The sequence below is a fragment of the Typopeltis vanoorti genome, chromosome 20, assembly GCF_054136105.1.
Source record: "Typopeltis vanoorti isolate ZY-2024b chromosome 20, IOZ_Tvanoo_1.0, whole genome shotgun sequence".
NCBI classification, from domain to species: Eukaryota; Metazoa; Arthropoda; class Arachnida; order Uropygi; family Thelyphonidae; genus Typopeltis; species Typopeltis vanoorti.
This window is the reverse complement of record NC_143568.1, coordinates 98,014,751-98,034,209: the sequence shown is the minus strand read 5'-3', so window position 1 is coordinate 98,034,209 and position 19,459 is coordinate 98,014,751. Positions and strand designations below refer to the sequence as shown.

Below are 19,459 nucleotides of genomic sequence, written 5' to 3'. Positions count from 1 at the left end.
CTTTTAAAAAAAGAAAAGAAAACCGGCTCCAGGTTATATTAATTTTATTTTTGTACAAAACCATCGAAATCGAATAATACTTAACAGATTTCCTTTGTGACACGCTTGAGCAACTTTGCTTTATAGAGAATAACATGAAATTCTTTAATCATATTACTAAATTTTTTCTTCATGTTGTATAGTAATCTGTACTTTCACTTTCTTGGTTTCCTTGTATAATTGGTCATTACAAAATGAAATTAACAGTTATGATTTAAATTTATATTTTCTGCATAATTCAGATATTTTATTCTCCAATTTTTAAAGTAAGCGATACATTTGCTTACTTTTATCATTCAAAATATGTATATCAAACATGAAAGTTTATTTCCATATTTTTACAATAGAATTGAACTTTATTTCGCCTCTGATAGTTTAACCCCCCCCCCCCCCCGTTGCATTACTATCACACACCCGAAAACTGTTATGAAACATAGGTACAGTTTTTATTTAATTCGTTATTTTTCTCTAGTAATTGTTCCACATAACTTTAATTTTTCGATACTGAAACTATGTGGTGATTATTATAAATTAGCAAATTATAAATCAGACAATATACATATTTCGTGATTATTATAAATCAGGAAATTATGTGATATTCGGATACAGGTGAAATTAATATTTAAAATCACTGTCATCCTTCAAATGCAATATCAGAATAAAGAAAGTGAAAAACCCGAAGTTTCGAAATACATTTCGAAAGCCCGCTCTCGAAATGCATTGGTCTACAGACTGGATTCTGAACACGCCAATGTTTCGTGATGTTATGACTGAAAAACAATTCAGTCTCATCATGAAGTATTTGCATTTTCAGAATAATGAAGAATACGATCAGGCAACACATCCTTGCCCAGTCCTCAACAAAATTTATGATTTTCTGATGAAAATCCGTCAAAAATGTAGATCACTCTACATTCCTGAGGGAGACTTGAGTATCGATGAAAGCCTTATGCCATTCAAAGGTGGACTGAAATGTAAGCAGTATATTCCCAAAAAGAAAGCGAAGTATGGAGTAAAATTTTTTATGCTTTGCGAATCGAAAAGTGGATATCCTTGGGATTTCAAACCTTATACGGGAAAGCAAACTGTAATCGAGCACGATAAATATTCGGATCTCCCCTTGTCGATGCGTGCAGTAATGCAGTTACTAGACCCTTTACTGGGGTCTAGTAACTACATTACTAGACCCTTTACTGCATTATAATGGATAATTACTATATATGTGTCCTGAACTCGCTGATTTGCTTTTACAGCATCTTACAGATAGTTATGGTACTGTAAATGCAAAAAGGCGAGATATGCCTCCAGATCTGGCTTCAGGAAAGCTATCGAAGGGGGAAATCCGAACTTATCAGCGAGGGAAAGTCTTTGCACTAGGTTGGAAAGACAAAAAAGATGTTTTTCTGCTATCTTCCCTGCACAATCCATCAGCGGAATCCGTGGAGAAGCATGGTTTGAAAAAAGAAAAACCCATTGCTGTGTGTGTGCATACAACGACACTATGGGTTGAGTCGACAGGTGCGATCAGCAGCTATCATTCTACTCTGTAATGAGGAAACAGCATAAAAAATATTACAAAAAAGTGTTTGGACATGTTATTTGAATTTTGAAGTGTTTGGATTTTGTTATTTGGAACAGTTTCCTCCTGTATAAGAAAAAATGTTTGTCTACCATAACATATCTAGAATACAGAATAGAAATTGCGAAAGCATTGCTGCATGCACATGCACCTTCTTCAGCAAGCAGAAAAACAGGAAATCCTGTCAGACATCTGAGGTTGAACGCTGCTAACTCCAACCATTATCCCGAAAATCTACCACCAACGGCTAATAAAAAAAAACCTCCACACAAATATTATGTATGTAATAAAAAAATATCAGAAAGGAAACAAAAATCTGGTGCCCTGAGTGTAAAATTGTTTTGTGTGTTTACCCTTGCTTCAAGGTGTTCCACGCTGTTCAAGAATTTTAAATTCTGAACAGTATGAAATAAAAAATGTTTGTTTTCAAGGCCATCAAAACAGTCCTTTTCAGGACTACAAATATTGATAGAGGGATACCCGAATGCACTGTTTCTTTTTCATCTTGAAGGCTAATTTTTCAGTTCTTTTTTGACACAGAGAAACTGGAAAGAGTATTCCAGGTAAAGTATTTCATCAAAAAAATAATGAAATAAAATCTACCCTATATATATATAAAATGATAAGCTTTTTTATGTCATGTTTATCGAAACGTTTTGAAACTCAGGGGCTACCCTGAGTGTCGAGTCTTCAAAATTCGAGTCATCAGAATTCAGTGGCTGAACCCCCTTTCGAGTTATCACAATTGAAGGAGAACTGGTCTACCATACCGGAACACGGGGGGTTGGGCATAGCCCCCTAGTTAATAAATGAAATATATAAATAATAACGGGAACATTTTCACCTTGCCAACACTCAACATTGATGTGATATGGGTTCCAAATTTCTTGTTTCGGAGATATATATATATTACAAAGTTTTGTAATAAAAATTTCTGCTACAATGAAGTTTGGCAGAATCAACACTATTATTACCACCTTATTTCTGTTTCTCGTGTGGGAGAAAAACGGTAAAATGTCACTCTTATAATTATATGAGATGTTATAATGGCAAAAATAGTAAGAAAAAAGTCATTTGCAGTTTCTCTTCAAAACACAAAGAAAGAACATTGTAAATTCAGCCAGTGGAAAAGAAAATACTGCATATTTTTCTCCTGTTATCTGATTTTTTTTTCTTATAGTTCAAAGAAGAAATCACTGCATATAACATGAAGTCTGCAGGAGGGAAAAAAATCTGGAAATTGGTTACATTATTACGAATAGAGAAATCATGTCAGAAAAATTATTCACGTATGATTCTAATCTCAGCAGACATAACATTTTCTTCTAGATTAGATATCTAAAGTAACTGAACCTTTGCTACTATTTTACACTAAAATGAATGGGTATGTTCCCCAAGTGATTTACGTTTGTAACAGCTGTCTTGCGAACGATTTATGAAATAAATTATCTGAAATATCCGCAGATTGCTTAGGTCTAAATCCCCTCCCCCCAAAAAAAAGAAGATTATGAAACGCATATGCACCTTTTCTTTGAAAATAATTCAAATCCTCTTTTTCAAGATAATTGTATGATTTAATTTCTAATTTTTGATAATAAAAGTGAAACTGATCATTATAAATTAAGCAATTATTTTGGCATAAATAATGTATAAGCATGTAAACGAAATATCAGTATTTCTGTTAGAATATAGGTAATCAACAATCGAAAAGGAAACAAGACATTCTTGACATATTCTGCACTACAGCCTGGGGCACTTTAGTGTTCTCCCCTTTCTTCTCAATAGCACTGAGAGTAATAAGCCTTCAACGTTTCCTCCAGCTAAGAGGATATTACCAAGTACTTAGAAGACGTAGATTATTTCAGAAATAGCTTCCAGCTGCAGAAGTAATATTTAGATTTTTTTAAAGAAAAATAAACAAAAATAATACTACTGAACTTTCTTTTGTGTGGTATGCATATAAACAATTTTGCATGGTGAAAATATAGCATATTATTTCTAAAATTTCACATAATTTCAGCGGGCAGTAGAACAGCTGGTTTTCGATTGCAAATAAATAGAACAGAATTAGAAGTTTCACAATACAATCTGATTGCCGTATATCTTTTGTAAAAATGGTAAAATGAAGTAATTGATTTTGAATGCTGTCTAGAAAAGCTTTCAAACCTGTGAGTTCTAGGAGAGGATAAGGAGTGGGGGAAGCATTAGAAAATCTTCAAAATGAAAAAGAATTTTGAATCATTCCATATATGATATTTTTCCCATTATATTTTCAACATATCTATGAGGATGTGCACTAGATATTATCGTAATATGCATAATACAAATAAATAAATGACAAAGGCGAAGAATCACTGCTAAAATATCATTGGATATAAATTTTTGATACCAAAAAGACACAATCGGAAACACAGTAATGCAATGTAGCATTTTAACATTTTTTTTTATTTTGTCTTTATGAATAACAAAAAATCGTTTCTAAAACTGAAATGTGATGATCCATATAATGCTATTTCGCTAGAAACGAAAGAAAAAGGACATATTTATTTCAATAAATATTGTTTAAAAATATAAATATTTGACATAATATTTTCAAAGCAAACATTTGAAAATTCTGAAATTCAAAAAAAAATTATTCAATTATTATACGTAAAGTGAAAGATCAATCAGTGCAACTCTTCCGGTGCACTGATTTGTAGAATTACCAGTATTTATAAGACGTAGATTATTTCAGAAATAGCTTCCAGCAGCAGAAGAAGTAATATTTAGATTTTTTTAAAAGAAAAACAAACACAAATAATATTAACAGAACTTTGAACTTTCTTTTGTGTGGTATGCATATAAACAATTTTGCATGGTGAAAATATAGCATATTATTTCTAAAATTTCACATAATTTCAGCGGGCAGTAGAACAGCTGGTTTTAGATTGCAAATAAATAGAACAGATTCAGAAGCTTCACGATACAATCTGATTGCCGTATATCTTTTGTCAAAATGGTAAAATTAAGTAATTGATTTTGAATGCTGCCTAGAAAAGCTTTCAAACCTGTATAGAAATTTAGAGTAGTTATGCAATTCAGTTCCAGGAGAGAATAAGGAAGGGGGGGAAGCATTAGAAAATCTTCAAAATGAGCAAAAATGTTGAATCATTCCGTATATGATATTTTTCACATTATATTTTCAACATATCTATGAGGTTATGCACTAGATATTATCGTAATATGCATAATACAAATAAATAAATAAATGACGAAGGGGAAGAATCACTGCTAAAATATCATTGGATATAAATTTTTGATACCAAAAAGACACAATCGGAAACCGAGTAAGGCAATTTAGCATTTTAACATTTTTTTTAATTTTGTCTTATGAATAACAAAAAATCGTTTCTAAATCTGAAATGTGATGATCCATATAATGCTATTTTGCTAGAAACGAAAGAAAAAGGACATATTTATTTCAATAAATATTATTTAAAAATATAAATATTTGACATAATATTTTCAAAGCAAACATTTGAAAATTTTAAAATTCGAAAAAAAATTATTCAATTATTATACGTAAAGTGAAAGAACAATCAGTGCATCTCTTCCGGTGCACTGATTTGTAGAATAAAATACACCAAATTCACTATCACTAAATAGATTCATTGCAAAAGCTGATCAGTGGGCATTTCAGGATTGATTTTTTTTTCGCATATGTGAAATTGGTTTCAGTTTTTGGGAAGAGAGACAATAAATCATTTTAGAGGCAAGAAAGGTCAAATAACTTAGGACAGTAAATGAAATTCTAAGCAACACAATAGACGTAAAGACAGGAGGAGGGGACACAAAGGTCACTCAGCAACAGTTAATCCACTAATGCTATAGAATAGCCGTAACGAGATTAACGGCGGAGGAAGGTAATGGCATGATAAAAGGTAGAATGCCGACGAAGTTTTGATCCATGAAAAAAGCTACGGAGTGTTGGATATTTCATCCACACTGGCCGGTTGGGAGGTTAATAATATGAAGAAAGATTGCATTTTCAACATAATTTTTTTTTCATAATCACTTGATAACTTAGTAATCATATTCACCAACTCTCACTATAGGAAACCTTAGGGATACAGGAATTGTTGCTGGAAGGTTTACTGTAATGAATTTCCTGGATAGCAGCATTATCCTATGAAGTTTTGGTTGTGATATCTTGGTAGTTGTTATTGTTATAGCAACCATACAGAACTTGTTATAATATTGTTTGCTATAGTGAAAGCAGACTGTTATAACCTGAGAAATGGTCACCCTTGACTTCATTATTTACTACTACTGATAGATTATGAACAGTGAAAATTTGGATAGTTGAACAGTGAATGGGTGGTAGCCAATATTGAGGTGAGGGAAATTCGGACTTTCTACTTGGTTGGTATTTGGAGAAAATTTTGAATATACTGATATCATGATATCAGTATATTCAAAAATTTTATAGTTTTTAGATGTTATCTAAAAACTATAAAATGTTTTAGACATTTGAATGAATATCTACAACATTTTATTGGTATGCACAAAACCTTTGAGATAAGAACAGAAATGTACTTAACCTTTGTTTTTCATTATATCTGGGAATAAAATATTTTTTCATGCTAGCTGTATTTTACATGGCATTTTTTAAATATTTTGTACCATTTCAGGTCCTTAAATCATAATTTTAGTTACTTTCCCTTTTGAAGCATGAATATACTTTAGATTACATTATTTTCTGTTTTTAATGAGTATTTTATTTGCATAACAAAACTATGCTAAGTTCTTTAAAATTTTGAACTATTTTCATCTGTACACTGGCTTAAGAAACAATATCTTTAATTATTAACTGATCTTATGTATTTTCAGCAAAAGTTTCATATATGAAACTTTTCTGGTGCTGATATTCAAAATGGCCATCCATTCAAAAATACTTATTCATTACTGTTATACATTAATAAATTATCTACATTAAAGTGTCCTCTTTAAAGCTATTTCAAATATTCTGAAACATTTTATTTCAAGCCCTATGAAATGAGATTTGACATTTTAGCTCACAGTGATGATTCCTAGTTTTTCTTTCCTCCCCTTTATTTAAAGGAGCTACTAAATCAACAGGGTTTGCTGCTATTAAAATGACTGCATTAGGAAGACCACAGCTTCTTGTAGGTATAACTGCTTTATATTTTCTTATAATGAGCAATTTTGCATTGATTTAATTTGCATATGAGAAGTCATTTAATTATTTAAATTTGTATTATTTATTTAAAAGAAGTGCATCAATGTTGAGATTCAAAACTTTAAAATGTTTTTTTGAAATTTATACTGCATTTATAATGAATATCTTGCTCTTGCTATTCTGATTACTAATAGAAAAAATACATTTTTCTCAGCAAATTGAGATACTTTTAACAAAGTCATAACATGTTACAAAACATTTAATTTTCTTGACCAAAAAGCTCTGGAATGACTTTTAATGGGATTATATTGATCAAGTGCATATAATAAACAACTATGTTATACCAACTGTTTCACCAACTAATGCTGTTGGCATCTTCAGGGTACATAACTGATGTAAGGCACTAAAAAAATAAAAAACTATAATCAAATTACAATTTTTCGGTTGATTACAAACTATAATCAACCGATTCCAATTATATTAAACAAAGAACAGAGTGCATACAATACATGCATAGGGTGTGCATGATATCACTTGTTGTTATTTAGGAATGTTCTATAGTTGGCACTATAATTCAGTTCTGGTGAGTTGAGGGATCTAATAAGGGTCTTCCAGATCATGGGCAAGATTAGTCCTTGGTTCCTGTTAAGGTTTTGTATACAGCGGGCAACTGTTGTGGCCTCCTTAAAAATTCAGGAGCGGAAGTCCTCCATGTAAGGAATTGTGCTTCTATCCCATTTTATGGTATGGTTCGTTCTTGAGAAATGAAAAGCTAACCCAGATTTTTCTTCTCTGTTATTATTGACGTCACCTATGTGTTCTTTTTGCCTAATTTCAAGTCTCCTTGAAGTTTGGCCGATGTAATTCAAGCTGCACGGGCAGGGTATGTTATAAACTCCAGCATATTTGGAGAAAGGATGGCTATCTTTTGGAGATCTTAAGAATTGTCTAATTGTTTCTGTAGGTTTAAAGGCCACTCTTATTTTATGTGGTCTAAGGAGTCTAGCAATCTTATTGGAAACTGTCCCTAAGTATGGAATGACAATGGTAAAAATATAACGTATATATCATCTTGTTGTCTTTGTCGGGGTTCAGAGAAAAGTATCTTGTGGACGAGTCTTCAAAGAAATCCATTAATGGTAAGGTTGGTGGATGCCAGGGATAGTTCTTCCTGGAGGTCTTGTTGATCTGTTGTAAGGAGAGGTTCTTCAACATGTGTACAATACTAAGTTTCTGAGAAATGTGGTTGCAGGAAGTGAAATGGAAATAATGTCCTGTATTGGTAGGTTTGCAGTAAACTGAGAGGTTGATACCACCATTCGGAAGCTTCTTAAGTCCAGAAATGATAATTGGTTATCTTTTTACATTGATGGGATTAATATAATCCCATTAAAAGTCATTCCAAGTCATGACATTATTACCATGTCAAAATTTTTCTTTGCTATTTTTTTATTTACTATGTTCAATGCTCTCTTTACTATTTCATTAAACTATCAAGGCTATAAATACTGTTTTAATATGTTTGTTATAACAGATGAACATTAATGATTGCAATAGGCAAACTTTTTCCCTTAGAATTTTATAACATTCAGTTTTGGAGTGATGTTTATTCCTTAGTGAAATCTTATGTTTCAATTTGTTATTATTGGATATGTGATACCAGAAATTTATAATAGAAATAATATTAAGTATAGACTCTGGGGAAAAAACTCCATATGACTCCTCTTAAAACTATTATTATAAATTCGGCTATTATAGCCTGTTTTTGTTTAGGAGTGACGCTTATTTAAATACATTGGCTATCAGTACTCAAGGGGTATATATATATTTAGGGCATTATTGGTAAGTATAGAAGGCAATTAAGGTAGAATAGAAGAGGTGGAAAAAATTTTTGGTACATACCTTTATTGATTCTATGATGTCTTCCACTTCCATGATCTTGCTGGAGGTTGTTTACAAGCAGTGGGGGGGAGGAACGTGGGGGTGTGTTTAGACGTGGGAAAATAAGTTCCTGAGTTAGTCGATCCCTGGCACGGACAAGTAGGTTTTTTCCTCCCAGAAACTTTGGTTTTTGTCCTGTAAACTCAAGAATTGACCGTAAAACCCACGTTATTTCAGACATTAAATACGAGTGTTTGGGTTAGGTCCCACGAGATGGCAGCACTTGTTGAGCTGTCTCTCTTCACCGTGTGCCGCTTAATTAGTGATAGCCTTGGGTCAGCTATCTCTGATTGGATACCAGTGGAGATTAAACTGCCCACTCAGTCTCCAAAAGTTAGATAGGGCTAAACGGCCTTGCCTACTCCCTATATACGGGAATAAAAAAGACGTTAGCTAATTTTTTTTTTTTTTCCAAAAATAAACAGTGTTTTAATTTATTTCCCTATACATAGTTTTGATTTTTGTAGTATTTTTGGCATGCATTGAGAGGGGGCGGAAAACCTCAGGGACTGCTCTGGGCGGCAACAGCTCTAGCTACGCCACTGCGGGGGACAGTCTGTACTTTGAAATTTAAAAGGCAAAATGTAAAGGTAATCCATTTGATATTCCTAGAATCTCTTAATCCATTGTCATAGAAGCAGACATTTATATCCTAAAAGAAAATAGGATGAAAGTTCTTTCATTCTTCTCTTACTGAAATTTTGTAGAAATTGGGCTTAATAGTTTTTGTGGTTGCAGCAATGTTTATAATTGCACCTAGTAAATGTGTTGCATCCTTTTCTTGTTATAAATGATTCTAACTTGGTGATGGCCAAATAATTTGTATTTTAGTTCCACTTTTCTTTCATTTAAATGATGAGGGATTCTTATATAAGATTATAGATATACTAAATAGCAAAGTGAGACATCATACTTGGGAAGGGGGTAATTTAAAAGTAAATGTTGCATTCGAAGCATGTCTTTTCATAAGGAAACTGTTTAAAGCACAACATTTTGAATACAAAAAACATAGAAAATGACCTTTTTGAAAAGATATCGATTTGATTTTTTATGGACTAGATTCAGCCTATTGGCCAGTATCGGGCCATTGTTATTTATAGTTTGCTCTGCATTCTGTATAGATTTTAAGAAAATTCTATAACGGATATGTCATTATTATTGAAGATTAATCTCATGAAGATTGTAAACCTGGGAATTTTTCCTATGTTAACAGGTAGCCTTACCTCAGTACGACATTTTTAAACATATTATTAAAAAAACAAATTGTTACCTTGAACTACATTAATAATTAATATAGTATTACTTATTTATCATCAGTAATGAAATTGACATTTGTTTGTTAGTTAGTGAATAATAAAGGATATATACTATACATTTGTTATGTATTTGCAATTTATAGCACGGAATTAGAATAATTATTATATAAAGAACAGTATGTGTGTGCTTATATACATGAGATGCCATTGGATTGAAATTTGCTTTTGTATATTGTATACCAAGAATTTCAACTTTGGTTTATTGTTGGAAATAAAATATTTTCCATGGGATAATACTGAACCAATTTTATAATTATGCAATTAATAATTGAGTGTATTTGCTACTACTGACTTGCAAATAGAAGTTAAGATTACTCTGTTTTTCTTGTGAATTTATTTTCTTCTCCTCCCCTTATCATTAATATCATATTTTTATTTTGTGAGTAGACTAAGAAAGTAATATTTACATATCCTCATCTAAATTTGAGTTGCCCTATTATAAGGGCTCAAGCGATTCTTCAAAGACTTCATAAACACAAATCAAAAATTAGAGCATCTTTAGTATTATATTGCTTCAGATGCTCTAATTTCTGAAAGTTTCATTTTAGCAATTTTTAACTTTGATCCTATTTATGGCTTTCTCTTGGATACTTTATAGTCTACCATTGTGTTCATCACCCCAGCTGAAATTTTCTAAGCTAATTGCAATCATTCCAAAATACTATTGCATTATTGCTTGTCAAACATGTTTAGCTTGGTCTTCAATCCAATAAATAGTCATATTCTTGCAGTAATCATTCATTTTCATATGTATATAATTATTGTTATTTCACATAATTTTGTTTGATGTATAAGGAATTCTTAACATTCTTAATCAAATGTTTAAATTTAATGGGATAGCATTTGTTAAGAGAGTATCCACCACATTGAGATCATATAAGCTTATTATAATCTGATTGATGTAATTCTTTATGATAAAGGCATGGATGAAAAAAGAGAATTGATTAATTATTAATTTTAAAATGAAATTGATTTTTCATAAATGCATTGAATAATACAGGATAATTGAAAAGCAAATAAACTTGGTATGTACTTAAGAGAACAAGTCTTATAAAACCAATAAGCTTGTCTAGAGTAGGTTTTTGCAAACATCCAGCCTTACCCTATACAAAAAAAAAAAAAAAAAAAAAAAAGCAGTTTTTATTATCTGAGCTACTGAGGAAGGCCTTTGGTTAGCAGGTACAGTTGCCTCTTGCTGTAACAAATTAGCAAAAACGTCCTAACCAAATCCCATAAGTGTCAACATAGAAAATTTTTTCTACTATAATTACATGCATGTAGTAAATCATGTTGTAAAAAGATATGAATACAGTAATTCTTTGTGTGTGTGTGCATGTGTATATATATGTATATATATATTGCTTTTAACTGTAATAAAGCAGCATTTGACTAATCCATCAAACACTGCTGCTTGTGTGCAAAAAAAAAAAAAAAGAAAGAAAAATTACTTCTCAGTGAAAGACTTCAAGAAAGTGACTATAGTCCTAGACCTGTTATGGCTGTACTTCAATATGTATTCAGAAAACTTGAGACAAAGAGGGGTATCTCTTTCATAGCATAGAAGCTAACCAGAGTTGGCACTTTGCTAATTACATCATTCTTCTCAGAAAATTTCACTAAAGCAGGATTTGCTTGCTTACTCAGAGGGGAAAAAAAAAGCTGATGGATTGTCTTGATTTTCCATGTAATATACCACCCTGGATGACGACAACAACAACAAAAAAAAACAGTAAATAGATTACAAAAATTGTTGTTATATACAGAACCATATAGTGGGGAATAAAAACAGAAAAAGGTGTAGAAACAAGATCAGAATAGTAGGAAATGCCTGAAAGAAAATTGAGGAGAGAAAACTCAAGAGGTCTTTACCCAGCAATGGGATGAAACAGGCTGATAACCACATGCACACACTTTTTTATGATAATCTCTATCTTAAAATAGATAGAACTTATAGCATATTTATAGTAGCAGGATGGAATGGCTAAAGGTTAGATAATATAAGAAACCATGCTCTGGAGACAAAATAAAAATTAACCATTTCCAAGTCATTTCAGATCTGCACTAAGTAGAGTGATGATCTACATTGGGAAATAAATTGTCTACCACTTAGACATTTTTACATCCATTCTACAGTAGGAACCTAACTTGTGGCTTGTTGGTTGGAGAACAAATATACTATGCACTCAGCAATTAAGTTAGCAAATATATGCATAATATACATAAGTGCAATAAGAATGCTCAAAATAAGAGACTAGATAAGAACAGAGATCTGCAAGCTTTCCAACTGTCACACAAACTACAGACAAGATTATGCAAAAAACATGCAGGCAGATTATTATGTATGTAGAAATGTTAGAAGTATCAGGAACAGAGTGGTAGAGTTTGTTGCTTTGGTCAGTACGTTGGTACTTCAGATTATATGCACTAGTAAGACTGGCTATCAAAAGCAGACATACCATTGGTATCGAGCGTGATACTATGACTGTAACATTAGTGAGTTTGAAGCCATCTAATGTGAGTTAGAGGTTAACAAGATCAAATACATCGTGGGGTGTTCTTACAGACCTATTGAATCAGTTGCTAGTGATTAAGAAATGCATCACTAAATAAAGACTATGGCTGCGAAAAAAGTAATCATAATAGGGGACTTTAATTATCTGAACATGGATTACCAGCAGTAAAATCTCATGAGAAGAATGAAACTGAATTTATTGAGCTGTTGCGAGACAAATTCCTCATTCACATGTGACAGGAGGAACTCAAGGTCAAAAAGTATTACATTTGATTATAGTGTCAGAGGGAATTTCATTTAAAGCCAAGGCTATTTTGCCTCCATGACAGTGACCATGCAGTGCTCACTTGGGAAGTGGCTAAGTTTATGAATATTCCATTAGGAAAAGGGTACACGATGAACTACAAAACCAGAAATTATGACCAAGTGAGGTGTATGCTGGAATTCTGTGCTATCCTATCAGTTGTTGGATGGGAAGGATATCGACAGTGCATGAACAGCGTTTAAAGAATATTTAAATGATTTAATATCAGAATATATTCCTAGAGTTCAAAGAATAGAGTAGGAGTGAAATGGATGTATAATCTTATCAAGCAAGAGATTCATAAGAAAAGGAAGATGTGGAGGGAATACTGTATGCATAAAGATGATGTCCATTATGAAAATTATAAGCAGCAGGTCAGAACAGTAGAAAGATTTCGCAGGAGTAGAAAGAATGTTCTCCTGTGAAATCTTTCTACTCTTTCCCATATGTTGTACAGAAATCTAAGTCTGAGTATGAAAAACTGGCTCTGCAGGCTAAAGACAATCCCAAAGAATTCTGTCATTATGCTGCAAGTAAAAGAAAGAATGAATTTGAAAGAACAACTCTGGTGAATGCAGATGGTGCGAGGGTGACAGAGGGAGAAGAGGTTATTCAACAAATGAATGCCCATTTTGCTAAAAGCTATCCACCTAGTATATAACGTTGCGCTCACTGCTACCTCTTCACTGAATGAAGAAACTCAGGCGTATCAAGAGACGTATTAGAGCTGTTGCACAAACTGAATAAGAATTCAGCAATAGGGACTTATGGGATATCAGCATAGATGCTAGAAGAGTGTTCATTCTTCAAAAGAATGAACACTTTGAACTGGCTATTTGAATAGCTATTTGAACTGGCTATTCTTTTGATTAGGCTATATAATTTGAGTTTTAGAACAGAGGAAAATTCCACAGGAGTAGAAAGAATGTACAGTAATCCAATTACACAAATTGGTGCAAAGAATGATGTATCGAATTGTCAACCTGTTAGTATCTTTGGAGTGTGGTGAAGATTTTGGAAAAGTTGGTTAGGGTTCGCATTCAGAAACATTGACAGAGAATCTGTACTTTGCAATGAACAGCACAGGCTTACTAAGGGAAGGTCATGTTTTTCTTGCTCACATTCTATAATAATATTACAGTTTAGTTAGACAAGGGGAATGGATAAACCATGATACTTTTGGATTTTGCTAAAGTTTTTGATAGAATACAGTATGGAAGACTATTGCATAAATTGGAGAATATAAGTTTGGATTATAAAATATTAGCGTGGATAAGAGGATGACTGACTGATATCAAAAAGTGGTATATGGGGGATGAGAGTCTTCAATATTCTCGTAACCTCTACAAAGATAGGCTTGCAGGAACTCCTTGGAACCACATTATAGGACCTCCGTGGGTTTGCGTATGCCAGACTTAGTGATTAAAAGAGATGGTGACGTTTGGGTAGTTGATGCCCAGGTGGTGGGAACAGGGCACCCACTAGCCTATAGCCATAATAATAAAGTAAATTATTATAAAAATAACTCGGATCTATTTTTATAATAATTTACTTTATTATTAGTAAGATATGGGTTAGTAAGATACGGGAGGAGCATGGGGCAACTCAGAGGTTTACCAGCGCCCCCATCTCTTTACATGGCGTATGGAGTGCAGATAGTTATAAGGACTTAAAACAGCTTGGGCTTATGCAAAAGGATATAAAAGTTCTTTCCTTGAGGGCCCTACAGGGCACACTGGTGGCATGGCGTTGCCACCAGAGAATGACTACAATGATAACTCGAACAGGCATAGGGTAAAACACTTGTAAAGGCTTAGGCCTATATCAAGTCTGGACGAAATGTTTGGACGTGATGTAAGGGCAGTACTGCCCATAACCAGTACAAAGATTAATAAAAAAAAAAATAATAATAATAATAATAAAAAAAACAGTGTCGGTCCACTGTTATTCAGTCTCTACATTAATGACATTGGGAGGGATTTGACAGGTGATATATAGCTATTTGCTGATGATGCAAAGATAAGCAAGGTAATCCAGAATGCAGCTTATATGCAACACTTGCAGAATAAATAAATGAATAAATTCCGTGTGATGATACAGCATTCCCCCTTTTTATGGGAGTTCACGGTACCATCTAGTCTCCCCAAATTTTATCCGGGCTCCGGAACCGGCATAGGCTGACGAATCAGACCTATGGTTGGGTCAGTATTCCTGACTGTAATCCGTGTGTGTCCTCGGACTGGTTTGCCTGCTTGCAGGATGAAAAGCACCAGATAAACTGGCAGAAAAAAACCTACTGTCCATGCCCAAGACCATCTAACTTGGCTGTGGTTGAGGAAGATCCTTGAGCTCTTCATGTTGTTGATGGAAATCGAACCTAGGACACTCCTTCCCCAGGCATATGGTTGTGAAGCGCAGAGCCACTAGGCTAACAGCACGGACACTTGGAATGATTTGAATAGGCTGGAATTGTGGGCATTAGATAATCGCTGTCAGTTCAATATTAGTAAATGTAAAGTCATGCATTTCGGTCAGATTAGATATTCGATTCACATTATATTGGTGGGATTATATTAGAAGAAACTGATCAGACTAGGGATTTCGAGTTTTGGTAGATAAGAAGTTCGAAGTTCAAGTTGGTATAAGTTTACCAAAACTTATACCAAGGGCCATATAACAAAGATTGCAAATACAACTCAGAGGATAATTGCAATGCTGTAGCAAACTTTGATATATAAAGATAAGGATGTCATTTGCCTCTATATAGGACCACGATAAGACCTTGCTTGAACTCTTGGATGCAGGTTTGGTCTCCTTGTTTCCATGGTGATTCTGATATAGTGAAGAGGGTACAAAATTGTGAAAAATGATATCAGGATTGTGTCATACTGATTATGAATACAGATTAAGAATTTGTAGACTGCAGACACTAACAAACAGGAGAAAGAGGGGTGATATGATTGAGACTTACACAATTCTGAAAGTGTCATATAGGATTTCAGTTGATGGAAGGACTAGAGGACATTCTTGGTAGCTGAGAATGGATGCCATCAAGAAATGGGTGAGATCTATATTTTTCTGCTACAGAGTTGTGTGTGTGTGTGATTGGATTGCCTTACTTTTGAATGTTGTGTGTACAAGTAGCTTGAATGAATTCAAGAACGAATCTGACAGATGGTGTGTGTAGTATGTGGCTTCCTTTGATTATTAATGTATATTGTTGTGTCCCAATTTATGATTTCTACTCTAATCTTACAAATTCCTTTTATCTATATTCTTCTAACTTCTATGCCTGAGATTTTACCAAAACTTATACCAATATCTAAGTTATTGCTCCCTGTAGTACCCCTAATATTTGTATTTATACTGCGCCTTTTGGGATATTTAGTTCAGGATATTACATACATAAACAAGGAGAAAGAACTCGAATATATCTGAAAGTGTAACTATTGCAGTCGTGACACTTAACTCGATTCTCAACTTAAATTTTCTGTGTGACTAAGTACAATATTTTCAAGTGGTTATCAACTGCACCATTTATGTTGTCATAAATAGGAAGAAAGTCAATCTCGAATATATCTTTTAGTATTTAAATATTATTGCAGTCGTGACTCTTAATCTCTTTCCTCAACATTAAATTTTCCCGCGTGATTAGGTACGATGATTTTAAGCGGTGCATTGGATTAGCAACATCAGACAACTCTTTTATCACTGAACAAAAGGTTTATTAAGTTTCTAAACATGTTACAATTCAAATACTAAACTAAAATATTATAGACTAACATTAAATTATTACAAGCAACATGGCTATTTGTGATTATGCCACCATGCACATTAATTCATAAATTCACCTGATGTGAACAAATTAGATCAATTCACACTATCTGATTATTCATACTGAAGTAGATTAACAAATTATTCACTGCTAACACATACTTGTGACATTTCAATTATTTTATACATTACATTAGGCATTCAATTCTTAGGATACATAATTACTTAATTCACACTATTCCGTTATACCATTATTTGCACTAACACACAATTATGTCATTTAAATATCTTGTGCAATATAATAAGACATGCAAAAATACCATAGGACTCTTAATCATTCACAAACCTTTAACACTAGTCAATCTACACATAACACATTCTATCATATACTAAAGTCCTAGTATGACTTCAACAGTTCTGTATTGGAATCACGATACTTTTCACAGACAAATTTCTAGCTAACATAGGTTATGATTTACAGTACCTTTCTTGAGCTTTTCCTACGGGCCTTTATCCCTTTCCAAACAAACCTCTGGTATAACTTCTCGTAACTCTGGAATACTTTAACACTCGTATATTTGCTCTACTATTAGCAACGAGGACATCGATCTCTTTACAGCTTTCTGCTTTGCGTAGTTATCACTAGCGTCGAAACGAAGAAGATCCCTCCTTCTCTAGGACTCTATGGCAATTTTTCCTTTGCTTCCTACTCGGGAAAACAGGATTCGAAATCCCGCTCACTTTCGTTTCCGTGTTGTGACGAGGAGATATCACCCCCTGTTGCCACTCAGGAAAACCCCGTGAACTCCACCGGAACCAAAACCAAACTCCAAGGCCAAAAGCGACTATCCAAAAGGTTTTTTTCTCTTTTCTGTGGGGTTACCAACCCTTTTATAGCTGCTTCCCTAACGGCACCTTTTCTTACTTCCTTTCTCCTCCTCCTACTTGTTTTTTAATCATCGACCAATTAGGGTGGCGTTTTCTCGCCAAACGTCATTTGATCGGCAAGCCCGTTCTCAATGTTTCAATCCGGGGATCGGCCCTAAGCGATAGCTTTGCTTTTCTTGTGCTAGCCTGACTTAATCCCCTTTCAAACTTTTTCTATGAATTCTACTTAATAACTTAATCTCTCACATAACGTATTTTATGACTCGCCCCTTTCTACTTATTTACTTAACTCTCATTTTTAATCGTATTACAATATTAATCTATACTTTCCTTTGTTAGCTACTTATTTAGTTAGAATTCCTTATTTTAAGTCATATTACAATACTAATACATTCCTTCCTTTATCAGCTACTTTAACAACAACCCTTACGTTTTATACATTTTACTGAATGCAAGAAATTTTCCATTAAACAATTCATTTTTTGGTTTTATTTAATGATATTTATTCTTCATGTTACACCATGATAGCTGAGAATACTATATTCCTAAGATATCAGGTGTAACAATATTACATGTATATGTGTAATTATATAGCTTTCCAAATTGTATAGAAATTCCATCTTGGATAAGATTAGTTAGTGTTAGTAGTATACTTCCAAACTCTACTTAAACAGATGTTCAAATTTGAATATACAGCAATACCTTTCATAGGATGGGTTTCTCTGTAGTTTTTAACATCAGGATTGTGACAGTAGTATAGTTCTGTAACAGAAGTATAGTTTATAACAGTAGTATAGTTCTCTACTGCATTACGAACATTCCAAATATACTAAAGATCAGTACCGCTGTAAAAATAATCATGATTTAAAATTATGAATCTTTTTACACTTGTTTCTCAGTTAGTACATTATTAGTGTTTTTCATAACGCATATGATCACCACTTCCAATTTGTCTGTTATTGATATTATTAGTGTCAAAATGAAATGTAAAGCATTTGAAAATTGATGTACTTACTAGATTCTAATAGTTTGTAATAATTTTAGTCTTCTTTATTGTAATTTAAAATTGTTAAGTGTTGAGATATTTGTTGTGTTTGTAAAGACATTCCCTTTACACTAACGAAGACAATGTATCAGCCATAACCATGTAACTTCTTGCCATTTACATGAAGTGTGCATACTCGCTGAGGAGATTGATGGGTGATTGGCAGCTGACAGAGAGAGCATTCAGCACAACAGTAACAAGGAAAACAAGTGAGAGAGAGAGAGAATGTAAATTTGAGAACAGCAACCAGAGAATTTTATTCTTAGGAAGTTTTTTAAGAAAACATGACAGTTGGGAGAATATTAATGGATGATTCCGAAAAGGAATCGTAGCACCTGTGAGTCTTTAAACTTGAAGTTGAGACTGTCAACAAGTGTTTAGTAAATAAAAGAAAATATTGGAGTTGACATTCTAATTCAATGTTCGAGAAAATGCTGAATGAAAAGTTTCGTCTTCTGTCTTAAGGTTCCAGATATTTGTTATTCTACTGGAAAAAGCGATGGAATTAGCACAATCTGAAACTGTCAAGTGACTTAACACGATGAGCTCTACTTAAATATGTTGTTTATGTGAAGTAGTAGAAGAAACGTCTTTCTCTGGTACAAAAATTGGCAATTTATTTGTTAAACTGAACTGCAAGAGGTAAGAATATTTATACTTCAGTGAGACAGGAGGAATAATATTGTACGCTTCATAAGGAAGATAAAAAAAAAAAAAAAAAAAAAAAAAAGAATTCCATGGAAAAAAGGAAGTAAATTTTATATTTTCAGAAAGGGCCTAACAAAGAAACTGACTCTGAACATTTTGTTGTTGTTGTGAAAACAAGGTGTTTAGTATGGTAGATGTGATTAAGTATATGTTAAACAGTCCAGTAATAAAATG

The 19,459-nt window shown here is 33.1% G+C and overlaps 1 protein-coding gene across 1 annotated transcript in view; it reads left to right on the top strand.

Annotated features, from left to right (window-relative positions):
- The window catches only part of LOC150095699 (proline dehydrogenase 1, mitochondrial-like), a 128,453-nt gene that overhangs the window by 34,888 nt on the left and 74,106 nt on the right, over window positions 1-19,459 (top strand). Inside the window, exon 5 of the mRNA XM_090409944.1 lies at window positions 6,719-6,783. Within this exon, the coding sequence (XP_090266070.1) occupies window positions 6,719-6,783 (65 nt within the window). The remainder of the gene's footprint in view (window positions 1-6,718; window positions 6,784-19,459) is intronic.